The 16,488-nt window shown below is 38.4% G+C and overlaps 2 protein-coding genes across 3 annotated transcripts; one reads left to right on the forward strand and one right to left on the reverse strand.

The window, feature by feature from the left end:
• Positions 1–5,569, forward strand: LOC125229898 (solute carrier family 22 member 7-like). Of its 2 annotated transcripts, XR_007177462.1 has the most exons (8): positions 1–292; positions 470–698; positions 825–1,080; positions 1,258–1,583; positions 1,739–2,042; positions 2,703–2,884; positions 3,552–4,231; positions 4,483–5,567. XR_007177462.1 is itself a non-coding variant. In XM_048134836.1 (7 exons), exons 1-7 carry the CDS (start codon positions 36–38, stop codon positions 3,717–3,719), a joined length of 1,722 nt encoding a protein of 573 aa, XP_047990793.1. In that variant the 5' UTR covers positions 1–35; the 3' UTR covers positions 3,720–5,569. The 2 variants fall into 2 exon arrangements, 1 of the variants encoding a protein (XP_047990793.1); XM_048134836.1 differs by having other exon boundaries at positions 3,552–5,569.
• A 5,944-nt stretch (positions 5,570–11,513) lies between these two features.
• LOC125229948 lies at positions 11,514–16,112 on the reverse strand. Its single transcript, XM_048134897.1, has 3 exons — positions 15,800–16,112; positions 14,579–15,497; positions 11,514–12,773 (listed from the first exon to the last, which is right to left on the reverse strand). Exons 1-2 carry the CDS (start codon positions 15,933–15,935, stop codon positions 14,584–14,586), a joined length of 1,050 nt encoding a protein of 349 aa, XP_047990854.1. The 5' UTR covers positions 15,936–16,112; the 3' UTR covers positions 11,514–12,773; positions 14,579–14,583.
• Positions 16,113–16,488: the final 376 nt, after the last annotated feature.

Below are 16,488 nucleotides of genomic sequence, written 5' to 3' on the forward strand. Positions count from 1 at the left end.
TCGCAGTATTATACCATTTTTATACACAGAACATCATGTTTGAAGATAGACTAGCCCCAGAAGGTGATACGGAAAGGAAATTTGAAAATAATGATGACCGAGTGAAAGGCGCTAGATCTACAGGAAAGTCTGATAAACAGGCCTCAGAAATAGACCTCGAATGGGTCATTGACAATGAAGTGGGACAATTTGGACGGTTTCAATTTATTCATGTGCTACTATTAGTGTTCCCTGTTGTTGCTCAAGCATTTTTGAGTGAATACGTGTTTTCTGCTTCCGGTGTTTCGCATAGGTAATATGTATTTCCGTGAAATTGAATGTTTTTTGTGTTTTAGTTGGTTTAACGTTCAAAACACTTGATGTATTTAAAAAAATATATGACAACGTTAAATTAATGTGAAGGTTTATAGTTAAATCTTTGATGAAAACCGATCACACCAATCGTTTCAGCTAATATTATTTGTCTTAGATGTCGGATCCCTGAATGCGAAGAGACTGGTGGGACAGGTTACGAATTGTTCCCAGAGTGGATTACAAACGCTGTGCCCAGCAGTAGCGGACAACCAGATAGTTGTTCACGCTACGCTGCGGTTGGCAATGGTTCACTGGAATACTGCCCGGCTACTGTCTTCGATCAGGGTCTCACACAGGAGTGCGATGGATTTGTATACGAGAGGACCAATTCAGTTGTCTATGAGGTGAGCGTGAGAGTTGTTTAATGGGCCAATACTTGTTCAGAATAAATTTACCAGCTATCGGAAGCAATTTACTGTAATTCTGTCCTAAAGCAGAACATACGTGTAATAACAAAGTCCTTGTTACAGTTTGATCTTGGATGCCAAGAGTGGATGCGAGCACTGGCTGGTACACTGAGCAGTGTTGGCTTTCTTCTTAATCTCCCAATCACGGGCTACATCTCCGACAAGTATGGGAGACGAGTAGCCCTCTGCATCAATGTTTTCAATTTGGCACTGTTTGGCTTGATCAGAGCATTTTCTGTAAACTATCCCATGTATTTGGTGCTACAGATTTTGCAGTCAACTCTTGGAGCCGGAACATCCAGCGCTGCTTTTATTTTAGGTATGATAGTTATAAGTATTAAATTCAGTGTCTTAATTGTTCTCTTTAATTAGTTTTACTATTACAGACATTAAAGATCTAAATATATTTATATTATTTATATATATATTACTCAACCATAGAATTTTTCTATGACCAGTGACTTCTTTTGTTCTATCTTATTATTTTCATTTTCAGCGACAGAACAGTTGATTGGTCCAAAATATCGAGTACTGGCGAGTTCTATAAGCTTAGTCTCATTCTCAGTGGGAAATGTCCTCATGGCTGGAATAGGCTGGCTCGTGCAGTCATGGCGCTCTTTCATGATGACAATTTACATTCCCTGCTTTTTAATGGTAGTTTATTACTGGTGCATCACGGAAAGTGTGAGGTGGCTGCTTACTAAAGAAAAGTTCGACGAGGCCAAAAAAGTTCTGGAGAAAGCTGCAAACATGAACAAAAGAGTGATCAGTGAGAAATCTATCCAGGCGCTGATGCAACCAACGGAAGTAAAAAAGACTCAGGTAATTCAAAAATAAATATAATTTCGCCCGTCCACGAAAATAATGTTTATGATGTGGCATCTCATATCTACCAATAAGTATGAATCTTCTGCAACGGAGCTCAATGTTAAAGATTATAAAAAACTTAATAGGATTTCAAACAAATAAATATTCAGTTTCAGATGGACTCCAAAGGCTTGATTCAAACTATTATCAAATCCCCAATACTGTTGTGTCGCGTCTGCACGACACCAGTCTGGTGGATCGCGACCACATTCGTTTTCTACGGGTTGTCCATCAACTCCACTGGGCTCCCGGGCAACATGTATGCCAACTACATGCTAGTGAGTGCCGTGGAGATCCCTGCCAATTTCACGGCTGTCCTGTTTCTGGATCGTGTTGGCAGGAAAACTGTTCTTGCGTCTGGGTTCTTTCTTAGTGCTGCTTGCAACTTTACGTTTGCTTTCATTGACAATAATGGTAAGTAAAATGAAGTCAGGGAAGATAATATAAACGATGGTGGCATTGATGAGATGGATCTTCTGATGGATTATTAAATCTATCGTCAGCTGAATAACATAACCATTAACATAAACATTAATTTGATTTTTGCATGTTATTAAATGTATGTGTACCTATGTAATTTATTACTATAAGCTAAGTACTTATGTATAGAATCATTTAAAGACTTAAATACTTAAGTGAATATAAAAAGACCATGCACAATCAAATTACTTATCTATATTGTTATGGTCAAAGTATTACTTTTTTACGCAATTCTGTCTATATAATATATTATTAGTCTTTATTACGACGTTATCAGATAAAGGATTATTATCTCTTTTGTTAATAACCTTTATTTCTTGATCCATATGCACAAAAGCAGAGAGGTTTTCAAATTATCATTACACGAAAAGTATCTTATCATTCGAATTATTGCAACACGTGCAAATAAGTACGTTTGATTCTTCCGACTACTTCGATTGGACTATACTTTGGCATTAAGATCATACATTTTGTGCTTTAGTAACCATGCAAGCATCAAATATCATTCTGACGTCATTCGAGTGCTGCAAATTGCACGTATCCAATGCGACGGTTTACCTGGAACATTCGATGAAATATATCCATTTATTCCAGAACTAGTGACGCTGGGTTTAATACTGTTTCTCTTGGGCAAATTTGGAATCTCGGCAGTGTTTACTTGCCTATACATTTACACATCTGAGCTGTACCCAACACAGTTCCGTCACACGCTCTTGGGATTCTCTTCTATGATTGGACGTATTGGCTCCATCACTGCTCCGCTAACTCCTGCATTGGTAAGCATACGGTTATCTCTTATTTTCCTTTTTCTAGTTATCTTGTTCACTGTAAGTTAATTATTTTTATATATAGTTTTGGTTATTTCTTGCTCCATCTAAATTTTATTGATCATATATATTTATTACTGATATGGTACGGCTATGGTTTACTGAGTTTTACAATGGTACTTATTAAAATTAAGATTAAAAATGTGTTGCAAGTTAAATGCAGTGTCCACGAAGAAAAGATAATGCTAATCCCCGGTAGACTGCAGTTATTGCTTCACTTTTGATATCATGCATTTTAACAATCAGCAATTTATTATAATTATACCTACGTATCTGTGTACCAACATCAGAAACTTTATTAAACTTACTGTCTACCGTCTGTTTAAGAAATACAGTACATTTCCAACGTGGTAAAATTTTTAACGCTAATACCAACGATCATGAGCGATGTACATTTAACACTTTCGCTACCAAGAACCCGACTGTCGGGCACACCGCTCGTAGAAGCGTAGCCGATTACATGGGTTTCCCCGTATGTAGCGAAAATGTCGTAGCGCCGCGTAGAGCCCGGTTTCGAAAGTGTTAAATCAAATGAGGATTTTCTTCTTCAGATTCAGATATTGATACTTAGAATATAATATTTTACACGTCACTTACACAATCATTTTCTACACAGGCGGTATACTGGGATGGAGTTCCAGGGGTGATGTTCGGTGCCATGGGTCTAATAGCTGGTTTGCTGGTGTTCACACAACCGGAGACTCTCGGCTGCCAGATGCCGGACACCCTGGCTGAGGCTGAGGATATTGGAAGACAGAAGAAGATCGTTACAACAGCTCTATAGTATATTACTTCTATGCAATTAGTATGGCAACGTGGGTACTTAACACCTTGCAGGACACTACTCTAGACACGAGAGAAAGAACAATGGGATGACGACTACAGGCCCCGTAGCCGAATGGCATTTCTCCGACGCCAAACGAAAGCGATACGCCGCTGGCTCTGTCGCGCCAATACGCAAGCGCGATAGAGATAGATATCTACTAGCGCTTCGTTTCGTGAGCGTTTCGTGAGCGATTGTGCCATTCGGCTAGCCACCCTGGTGTTAAGTGTCCACCAAAATGTTTGATTGGAGCACCGATCGTATCCACCTTACGCTTTGAGCCGTTTACTAGCCTGTTTGTAAACATGTATGTACGATTTTTTAAAGGATAAAATTCATTGTGGACATGAAATGGGATATATTATTAAGATACACTCCAAATTTTAGGACTTTTCTGAAAGTTTTAGGATTCCTGTATTTCTAATGTGATTCATAAGTTTATTTTAGCTTTTGAGTTTTGCTACCATTCTACGGTAAGTAAGAGTTTTTTACACATAATACAAATGCAAAATACTTGTAGATCGTCAGTCTTTGAGATGATATTTTAATTAGCTAGTTCCCTGCTAATTTTACATAAAATATGTCTGCGTCTCAATCCGCCTCGATTTTGCTCTTTATTCTCTTAATTTTAGAGTATATATTCAAGGATGAAATATATATTTAATTGAAAATGGAGAAAACCTCGGCCACGTTTCCGGGTTGACTTTGTATAATTTTGTTTTAGCAAGGCGACGAGACGTTTTCTTTGGAAACTCGATGCTGGAGAATGCATGAGGAATATTTCGGGGAAAGTCGCTACGGCGAGCCAAAGTATTTTGATGTCAATCCCATAATAGGTCTGGGGAGTAATAAATTGTGATACCTATTGCAGTCAACCTACCAATTGTACACAATTAGTCAACCACAATTGAACCTATGTCGCATACGACATACGACACAGCGACACGAAATTCTTAACCCGTCACCACGTGGATCATTCTTAACCCTTCAACACAACGGAACGGAATGAGAAGTAAATAAATATTATATAAATGACATAATAAATTGTACTCGGGTCTTTGGAATGTAAGGTTTATCTCTTATAGCTATATTATTTGGGTATTACGTTAGGTTATCAGATAAAATTGTAATTCCAAAGATTAAAGTATTTTCTTGAAAACCCACTCCAGACTGGCAACAAAGTTAATTTACTCCAAAAACTGGCTCAGGCAACTAATCAGCATAATTGATGTTGATTAATCAGATCGGTAATGGGGATAATCCCTCGAGGATTCCAGGTAAGGCTGATTAGGCAGATAAGTAGGTATCTCTATCTACTGTAGTATGTACTCGTACATAGGTATTTATGATACTAGCTTTTTCCCGCGGCTTCGCCCGCGTACTTAAACGTTGAACTTTAGACCCCCATTTCTCCCCCATAAGATGTGAATTTTGAAAAAATACTTTCTTAGGGCTCCTATGTTTATGAGGAACCTACGTGAAAAATTTGGAGTTTCTATTACCAGCGGTTTCGGCTGTGCCATTAGATATGTCAGTCAGTCTGTCAGATTCTTCTTTGTCATATATGTTTTGAACACCACCGACAGGCCTGAGTCGACCGTTATGTCATTCAAAACTTCAAGAAAATCAAAATGACACCTTTGACAACGATAAATCTGTGATAAATCTTGTTTGCGTGATTTGAATCATTATAGGATCCATGAGAAATTAGGAAATAGTAGGTATATTACACTCTAAGTGCGTACGTGTATAGGCGACATACCTCTTAGTCAAATCAGCTTATTTTTAAGAACTGTCAAAACGAATTTGAAGGACTTGCTAATATTGAATTTATATGAAACTAGCTTTTACCCGCGGCTTCGCCCGCGTAATAAAAGTATTCATTAAGATTTTCATTTGGATCCGTAGGGACCGTAGGTTTCTCTGTAGGTATATTTATCTGCGATTATTTCGATTGCACATAATACTTTTGCTTGCAATGATTGTAGAAATATTACACATCGACCACAGCGTAGGTAATTATATATACGCTGGGGAAACCTTTATAAACATCCCACATAGCCCGTATTTCGACACTATGATCGGTGGGTAAAAAGTACTTTTTTCTATTATCCCTTACAATTTTTTACATTTTGCTTATACTTATCGCAAACGTAATCTTCAAGCAAGCAAACAACGATCGTCTTAGAGCACATTGATTGTAAGAGACCGCCGACCGATTATCCGTATCCCGCTAACGATACCCATATTATCCGTATCCGTATCCGTATCGCTATCGCTATCCCTATCGCTATCCCTATCGCTATCCCTATCGCTTTCCCTATCGCTATCCCTATCGCTATCCCTATCCCTATCCCTTATCAAGATGTTTAATGATATAACACTTTAAGTTCTCGCGCTTTGTACACATATTTAAAGTCACATACAGGTCGAACGCGATTAATTAACATTATTTTTACCTTTTTTCCCAATGTTTCGGCCAGGTTGCACTGGCCGTGGTCGCGGAAGACTGACGTCCCAGCAAAATGTCACCGGAGATGTAAACAACACAAAACTACCCGATATTAATTTATATAAATGTTCGGGGTAGACAAATAAATATAATCTACCCGCTTTTAGTTAATGTTTATTTCCCACCATGTTTATTTTAAAGGTAAAAATAATGTTAATTAATCGCGTTCGACCTGTATGTGACTTTAAATATATGTTTAATGATTTCTTATCAAGTGCTAAAATATAAAGTTTCATGGTTTTACCATTTAAAATTAAGAAATCCCATACAAACTTTCAACCTCTTTTTCAACCCCTTCATCCCTTTTTTTCGAAATAAAAAGTAGCCTATGTTCTGTCTCAGGGTCTAAAGATTGTCTGTTCCAAATTTCATCAAAATCGGTTGCGTGGTTTAAGCGGGAAAGCGTAACAGACAGACAGACAGAGTTACTTTCGCATTTATAATATTAGTATGGATGGATTGAGTGACGTCACGGCCAACTCAGTTACTTTATATAATTCTACCTGACATAAAATAGAAATTGGATTTAAAAATACCTTCTGTCTTCTGTCCATGTTTTCTTATAATGGTATAATATATTTTATTTTAACTACAGTCAAGTTTCCTATTGTAGGATGACTGTTTTTCAGTACAATTGTCACTTCAGCTAGGTCTGTGGTCTTCAGCGCGTCTCGCTTTGCATTTCATTCTATGTTTCATTTAGTAAGTAGGTTTGCCACATAAAAAATACGCTTAAAAGGTACCTAGGTAATCAAGAATTTAGTCCGTGTCCATACTTTGGTAAGTGCGACTGACACGCACCTTTCTGTGATGACTCTAATAGCTATTTAGATGGTTACTCCGGGGACTGGGCCCTAACGAAATCCTATTTAAATGATTAAGGATTGCTAGTTTTTGAATTATCTGGTACTTTTGATGGCTTAATTTAGGTCAGTTTTTTAGGTCCATAACAATTCATAGATTTAGACTTATGACCCTTTGACCTAAAGATTTGATGCAGGTACCTATATACGAGTATGTATGTTTGTTGTTTGATGAACATTGACGGTAAGGAATATATCACGTATATTTTTTTGCTGTTCCTCTGTGCTATACTGTATTATACTTAGTAAACAAAAATCATATTCATTTTTTTTATATATCACCAAAGATCACCTGGGAGGGTCTAAAATAAGTCAACGTATGACGTGATTAATGCACGTCCTCTTAGTTAAGCACGTACATATTAAGTACCTACTCTTTGCCAAAATACGTTAATTTGTTCATTTCGATATAATGAATAACATTTCCTTTTAATTTCCACATTTCCCCCTCACCTAAAAGCTCCGGTGCAAACCGCTTTTACTACACGTTGTTTATAAAGTTTGCGGTATAAGCGAGTTTGCGTTGCAGTAACTCGGAAAACTTTACGAGTTTGTGGCTGGTGCGGCAAAATTCCGAATTAGACTGTTTTGCCGCGCTGGGGCGTATTATGCGTACGCTCGTGTTGGTAGATTATGGCTCCGTGTTCTGGGGATTTATGTTAGTAAAGGACTAGACTGAGAAGTGTCTACCAAGTACAGAAACACATGTCATTCCATGCCAAAAGAGTCCTTATGTGCCATATGCACAAGGGGTCCTTATCCTTATGCATCAGCAGCAGGTTTTTTTTAATGGAAATTCACACGTACATAAAAATAGAAAAATTAAGTTTAAACATACATGTCTTTTAATCATTGGAATCAAATTATAGTGTTACTGTTCGAAGAAAATTTTATTTGTATTGAAAGGTCTTGATTTTTACCGACTTTCGCTGTTTTGACCACACGAAGAAAAGGTTAACCGTTTTTTCGGCACTGTTTTCATATTTTGAAGCGCTACCGATGACTGCTAAATATGCACTCAACACAACTATAAATATCCACCCAACCAACTATACACATTCCACTAAATCGCCTCCTGATAGAGCTATAAAATATTCCTCAAGAATCTTGAAGAATGATGACCCAAGTTATAACTCCCATACGTCCTCACGACTTTTTCGTGCAGTTCACTTGTAACACTTCAATCGAAAACGCTTTAACTGCCTCTGTATTCCATATACCTTTACGATCATTTGATATAGTAGGGTAATACATCAGCCTAGAAATACGAAGCTCTGCTGACCGAAACCTAGGGGGCTCGTAAAATCGCCTCAAGATCAAGAAGGGCTTATGTTGTTAACATAAGGAAGGGTAAATGTAGTTTTAGAACTGAGTGGGGTCATGCGTGCTCTTGCATAAGCATGGGGTTTACGACGTCGACTCAGCAGCCTCTGTTTGACAATACGCCAACTGGACTAGGGTTGGGACTATTGGGCCAACTATTTTGAGGTTATATCAACATATTGGACAAACGTGATAAAACAGGTACACTTCAAGGGGTCGCACCAGACATACGCTTCTATTCAGCCCTTGAAGTGTATCACACTTACTTCATTTTTTGCAGACCCTTTCAAAGACACACTTTTTAACTTTTTTTCCGTCAAAGTGTCTATTGTACAGATTTTATTTATTTATTTAAACATTATTGCACAAAAATACACAGAAATGTACAAATGGCGGACTTAATGCCAAAAGTCATTCTCTACCAGTCAACCATAGGGCCAAACAGAGGGCCAAATGGTGTAGAGAGAAAACAAAAAGGTGATGTACTAAGAAGAAAAGCAAAATATACGTATAGACTGCATATACTTTTACATAAATAGATATTTATACTAAATATTTTAAATATTACATGTAAATCATATAATACATACAACGAAAACAGCATACAACAGATTTCATCTTAAAAAGGTTCTTATTTTCAATTGTCAGAAAGGTGTTTTATCCATAAAACTTTAATTTGAAATCTACCTTAAGTATATCATTCTTATCAACAACAGACAATGTGGTACTTTGTATGTGACTGAAAACATGAAGAAAGTGTCACAGATGATAGAATATGTACCTACCTATACATATATATGTACCTACCTATACATGTACGTAATCCAAAAACTATGCCAGTAAACAAACAAAGGTCCATTGGAATTTAAATAGTATGGCATTAATTAATGAATCTACGGATGAACTCACGTTATTATATCGCTATTGCTGCGACGTTTATTTTTCTGGCTGTAAATAAATAAAAGTGTATAATTGTAATACTAGTAATGTTAATTAAGGTTCTTATCGTATTTTATTCTATGTATACCTGTTTTTTTATCTTTTTTTGATCTTCATATTTTTGTATGTTGCCTTCCGTGATTTTTCTCACTTAATGGTCTCACCGGAAGACCAGCGCTGGAAGTCACCAGCAATATGCTGAGGTGAGGCCATTTCGTGGCTCTTCATATTCTATCTGTATGTCTCGATAATTGTTTATTGTCTGTGTGCCTACGAATAAACCATTATTCTATATTCTATTCTATTCTATACTACATGTTTGACGTGAGTATAACCGTAGATTCATTAATTATTTGAATATGTCTTACGAAAGTTTAACGTGTATAGTATAGTATTATTAGTATTAATACATATTTATGTAGTCCGGCAAAGGTAACAAGACCTTTCTTTTGGATACTAGCACTAGTGTAAGGCTAAGACAGCATAATTCTCTTTGTGCCTATGTTTGAAATGGAACAGTTCTTGGCCAAACTATGTAATGTATCATGTCATAAATAAATATACACTTAGCTTCCGTAGAAGTTTAACATCTCTGGCTTTTCCTTAGATCCTTACGTAAATATTGTACTGAAGCAACTTTGAGGTAGTGAGGTAATCCCGGCTGACCAAGAGACAACTCTAGTGAAGTAGCATGGTGTGTTTTACATAAATACGGGTACACAGCTCTTGAATACTGGGTCACAGCGTGGATAACGTTTTGAGTTAACCTGCATGTTCAATTTACAAAACGAGGCAGGTTTCTGTAATGCAGAGTACGTAGACGTCACAATCGCTTACGCTTTGTAATCTCTTTCACCCTATCAGTCTTATGTAGTGGCGCGACAGAGATAGATAGCGCGTTAACGATTGTTACTTTGGCTAGGCCGGCAGTTTAGACCTGATTCAAGTATACTGTACAGCTTTCGAATATTTTATAGTAGGAAAAAACAAGCGGTTCAGCTAGTTCAGTCGGTAGAACGTAGAACATGAGACTCTTAATGTTAGGATCGTAGATTCGGGCCCCACGTTGGGCGCCATTTATTACGTGTTGAAGCTGGGAGATGTCAATAAAACGTCGGTAAATAAACTAAACTATTATTATAACTAAAACACAGACAAATAACTAAGGCTAAAATAAAACTATTGTTGGATGACAAGAGGAGTTAAACCGCTAAGTTTCCGCTAAATCCGGCTATTTCAAAGTTCGATATCATTATACGATATTCCAAATGGCAAGCAGTCCACGTAGCCTATAGACGTATTAGATGCCTGTAACTACAGAGGTGTTATATGACTTATATGTACGATAGTGTGAAATGACGCACCTTCGGGATTTGTTTTGCAAGGTATGAGGTGTTTACAAGTTGACTTAATAAAAATAAACTTAGAACTACAGTAGTGTAGGGACAAGGCGGTGACGCGTGCATTAGAGTCAGCAGTTATTAACTTATTACTTTAGAGTTAGCACTTTGTGGGCTTTAATTGCGATTGCAAACTCTAATTTATTATGTCAATTACTGTACTGAGCCTAGGGGTAAAGTTCAACAAACATCACAGATTACAACCAAAACACAGCAAAAAAAATCTTCCGCCATTTTGAAAAGCTGCAAAATAATGGTCTTCGTACCGCGCGGTTTCCGCACTCCTCGTTACGGCGGCGGCCATAACTTGAAAGGTTTTATGGGCAGCCTCGCGCGGTCTAAATATTTAGGTAATAATTACATAAGTACACGTATGTATTATGTACAGTCAGCATCAATAGCAGCGGACCTGAAGTATCTGACATCTTGAATAACTGTTTTAAATATAATACATGATCAAACGAACTTCAGAGTGAAGTTCGATCAGTATTATATGAGTAAGCTTCATTCGAAGATATAAAAAACCAGGTAGTCCTTTAACCTACTAGGCAACTCATCGCATGTTTAAAGTGGGTAGTAATAAAACTCGAACAGGCCTATTCCCACTTCTCCACCTAGTCTAGGTGGGGAGTACGGCTTGCCGCCATTGCTCATTCTTTTTAGAGACTATTTTTCCTAAAGCAAAACTTTCTTTCTGGGTTTTGGGAGGGAGGGAAACTATATCTTCGAATGAAGCTTACTCATATAATACTGATCGAACTTCACTCTGAAGTTCGTTTGATCATGTATTATATTTCTTAAGCTTCATTCTTCAGATATAAAAAACCAGGTAGATGTTAAGAGATGAAAGTTTTGCTGCATTTCGCATTCAATAAAAAACTAGAATTTTCTTCAATTATCATCATTTATTATTAGAAATATATTTATAGACAAGTATCGTAATACTACAATCAATTTTTTGTAATCAATTCTTATCCGGAAGGCAAATGGCTCTTGCAAAATCGCCCTCATCAACAAGTGGGCGGTTGTAAAATTTGGCAAAAGTCTCTGAGGTTTTCGACCAGCCTGCAGCCTTCCGGATAGCATCGAGCGAAATGCCCGCGCGGTGTGCGGCCGACGTCGCGGCATGACGCGTGCTGTGCGCGCTAAATGTCGCGACTTCGATGCCGCTCTCGCCAAGCACTTGCTTAATCCACCTGCTAATGGATTGAGCAGATGCGTTTTTATACGGTTTTTTAAATGTTAATAACAAATTTTGGGTGCTTTCATTTCTGAAGTTAGATGTTACGTAAAGATAATCAACTATAACAGTCGCGGGACATATGTTTCTGTTATCATGGAAATATGGTAGGAACAAAGTTGGCTGATCACGCCCTGCGGCTGATGTTTTAATAATATCATAAATCATAATCTTGACGCCATTAGGGTTTACAATAATGTTTTCTATTTTAATACATGAAAGCGTCTGTACTCTGTGTGCAGTGCATATTGCTAACAAGATCGCCAATTTTTTAGTTAATTTTTCTAGAGAAATTTCTTTATTAGGGATCCATGACGCTATCTGGTTTAAGACTATCTGAGGATCCCATGTATTACTATATTTAGGAATCGTGGGTTTTAATTTATAGACACCTTTTAACAATCTTTTAATTTGGTCATCTGAGGTGATGACAGAGCCAAGTAGGAGCGACAGTGCGGATCTGTGACTATTTAATGATCCGTATGATGCTCCTTTATTAAATTCCTCTGTTAAAAAACCAAGGATAGCGGAAATGGAACCCTCATAAAAATTTAAATTATTATTAATACAAAATTTCCACCATAATTTAAAAGATACGTCATACTGACGTAGTGTGTTTTCCGAAATGGAAGCCAGCATGAGGCTCAGTGACGCGTCGGGGGTCCCTCTACTTGAAAACGCGCGCCGGAGAGCTTCGCGGCCGCCAGGGTAAACTGGGTGAATTTCTGACTTCGAATTCTGGAACAACGAAATTGATCAATGTGCTTGTTGGGATCAAAATATAATAAATCGGATATTAACAATCGTGTTAATAGTGGGAACCACGGTTGGGACGGCCAATACGGGAATACAAGTATACCCGTGGCTTTGTCGTATATGATCTTATGTAAACATTTGAGAACTAGCGCGAATGGTGGGAACGCGTAAAAATGTGTATTGTACCAGCTGATAGTAAAGGCGTCAACTGTAAGAGCGTCAGGGTCTGGCTTCCATGATACATATGTCTGGCATTTGGCAGAGGTGCGAGAAGCGAAAAGGTCAATTTGTGGCAAACCAAACTGTTCGGATATTTCTTTAAAGGCTTCCATACTCAAATTCCATTCAATATCTGGATTTAATCTCCTGGATTCCCTATCCGCTTCTACATTATCCTTTGTGTTAATGTAGGAGGCGAATATCCATATCTTACGCTCTTCGCACCACTGCCAAATGGACCTTGTTATGTCATTTAAGTGGGGGAACTGGATTCCTCCCATACGATTAATGTAACTGATCGCAGTGGTATTATCGATACGTAACAACAAAGCACAGTTATGTTTATCACGCGCGAAGCATTTGAGACCTAGAAAGACCGCAAGCAATTCGAGATAATTTATATGGAATTCTTGTTCTTCTGTTTTCCATGCGCCGTTTGCACACGCCCCGCCGCAAAACGCACCCCACCCAGTGCGGGATGCGTCGGTAAAAATTTCTAAATCGAATTTGACGTTGCCTAAATTGCAAGAAACTTCGTATATATTATTATTCCACCAAATTAAGTCGGGTAACACTTCAGAGGGTAATTTGACTTTTGCTTCATAATTCTGATATTTTTGAATAGCCAAGAATTTATATCTTTCGAGCAATTTAGTGTACAACCATCCGTATTTGGCTGCTGGACATGCGGATGTTAGTACTCCTAACAATTGAGCATATTCTCTGATTGAGCAAACAGGTAATTTTATAAACTTTTTCAGTAGCTGTGCTATGTTGTTACGTTTCTCTATAGGAAGAGATATTGACATTTCCACTGAATTGTAAACAAACCCTAGAAATTTGCAGTGCTGTTGAGGCTGTAAGGCACTTTTGTTGTAATTTACAACAAACCCTAAGCATTCTAGTAGACGGATAGTCTCTTCTACGTTTTGTTTACATTCGTGGTAATCCCTTCCGACACATAAAATATCATCTAAATATACGGTTGATGTAAAACCTTGCTTTCTTAAAAATGTAATTACTTCTTTCATTATTTTGGTGAAAGTTCTAGGTGCCACTGAAAGTCCATACGCCAAAGCGGTAAATTCGTATGTTATACTGTTAAATTCGAATCTCAAGTACTTCCTATCGGCCTTCGCTATAGGTACAAGTAGATATGCCTCTTTTAAATCGATGGTAGCCATAAATCCATTTTTGGGTATTAACTTTGAAGCCGTTCTAAAGTCTTCCATTTTAAAATGAGACTTACAAACGAACTGGTTCAGGTTTTTTAGGTTAAGGATGAACCTATAACCACCATTTGATTTAGGGGTTAGAAAAATCTTCGATATGAATTGATCCTCGCTTTGTTGACATTCAGTGATAGCACCTAGATCAATCAAATTTTGAATAGCTAATTTCATTTCATGCGTCTCTTGACGTGAAAATGAATTAACAGGTTTCACAGTTTGGTTAACAGGTCCCGTGAAAGGAATAGGAAATCCGTTCTGGATCCAGTCCAATACGGTCCTATTTTTAGTAACATTTACCCAACAATTATAAAAAGCATTAAGCCGACCGGCGTGTACCTGTGTTACTGGCGCGCTGGTGCACGTGGCCTGGTGTAAGCTGCCTTGGGCTGCGTCTGCGCGCTGGCCGGCGCCGTCGACCTTGGAGCTGCCGGCGCGCTCCAGCGTGGCCCGCCGCGCCCCCGTCGGCTCGTCGGTTGGAAGCGAGCGGGCCTCGACCAGTTTCCCCGGTATCGAGCGTACGATGGGCCCGCAGCCTGGAATGTACTTGTGGCTGGTGTCGCGACAGTCTTCTTAATCTGAGAGCTTTGTTTTTCGATCGCTTTCGATGCCTTGATTTTTTCGGACAGTTTGCTGCCGAACAGGGCCTCATCTCTCTCAACATCTTGGATCAGATTAAGGAAGACCTTATCTAAGCCTGGAGTGACTAGTTTCACTCTGGCCTGCGACTGTAAGAAATGAAGGTCGGATAAGATGCGACATCCGTCAGATAGGGTTTTTATCGCTCGGACCTTACTTTGTTTGTCGTCGGTAGTTAAAAGTAAGGTCATGGCTCTATTTATAGCGGATAGGCCCACGCCTAAGAGCTGTTGTTCTGCTTCGATTTTCTTATCACGACCTCTGGCTATGTCTGTAACAGCCGCGGAGATCTCGGCATTTAATGACGGAGCTCTTAGTAGTTTACAGTTTTCTGGTATACTGTACTCTTTGATCAGTTCGTCCTTGGCATTTTTGTCCATACCTTTACGTAATATAGGCAGCCATCTTTGAGCCAAATCCGGATGAATTTGTTCACCATATTTGGGAGCCTCGTCCGTGGCCTCCCCAAGAGCGGTCAGTAACTCCGCGTCTATTACAGGGACTGTTTCGGCGTCACCTGCCTCAGTTTGAGGTGGCGGTGGAGTCTCCTCATTCGAATTTGCGGCAGACCCTTCAGGTTCTTCATTAACATTTTCGAACGCCGAAGCATCTTCGTGGTCTAAAAATAGAAAATAAGTAATTTAATTTGAGGGTAGAATATGAGTTAGTTTACAAGAAAAACCCATAAGGTGTTTTAATTGTATTTTTATCTAAAGGATAATCTTCATAGTTTTTTTTTTTTTTCATATATTGCTATCGTGTTGACTCACGGCCAACCCCCAAGCAGGTTTTACCTTCGTGACGACTCACGGCCGCCCCCCAGGTTTATAGCTACCAGGCGTGGACTCACGGCCCGCGCGGTACTAAATGTATTATATTGGACCACAAAGTGTAGGTTTTTACGAAAAATATTACACTCACCTGATTTTTCTTCAGAGTCTGAAGAATTTGGCAACACTGTTGAAACTTGTTGAATACGTTTGAGTTTCTTTTCTTGTATTCTTTGGATTTTTCGCGTATAGTGCGCTATTTTTTCTTCTGCACTACGTTTAGGCATTTTCACGATTTTGAATTTTTAATTCTGAATTTACGTGCGTTCGTTGCCTCGCAAGAATAAAGAATGAGCAATGGCGGCAAGCCGTACTCCCCACCTAGACTAGGTGGAGAAGTGGGAATAGGCCTGTTCGAGTTTTATTACTACCCACTTTAAACATGCGATGAGTTGCCTAGTAGGTTAAAGGACTACGTGGTTTTTTATATCTGAAGAATGAAGCTTAAGAAATATAATAGGTACACAAATAAATCCATACTAATATTATAAATGGGAAAGTGTGTGTGTCTGTTTGTTTGTCCGCCTTTCACGGCAAGACGGAGCGACGAATTATCGTGAGTTTTTAAGTGGAGATAGTTGAAGGGATGGAGAGTAACATAGGATACTTTTGTCTCTTTCTAACGCGAGCGAAGCCGCGGGCAAAAGCTAGTAATAAATAAATATTATAGGACATTCTTACACAGATTGACTGAGCCCCACGGTAAGCTCAAGAAGGCTTGTATTGTGGGTACTCAGACAACGATATACATAATATACAAATACTTATATAAGTACATAG

This window comes from Leguminivora glycinivorella, chromosome 9 (assembly GCF_023078275.1).
Source record: "Leguminivora glycinivorella isolate SPB_JAAS2020 chromosome 9, LegGlyc_1.1, whole genome shotgun sequence".
In the NCBI taxonomy this organism is placed as follows: Eukaryota; Metazoa; Arthropoda; class Insecta; order Lepidoptera; family Tortricidae; genus Leguminivora; species Leguminivora glycinivorella.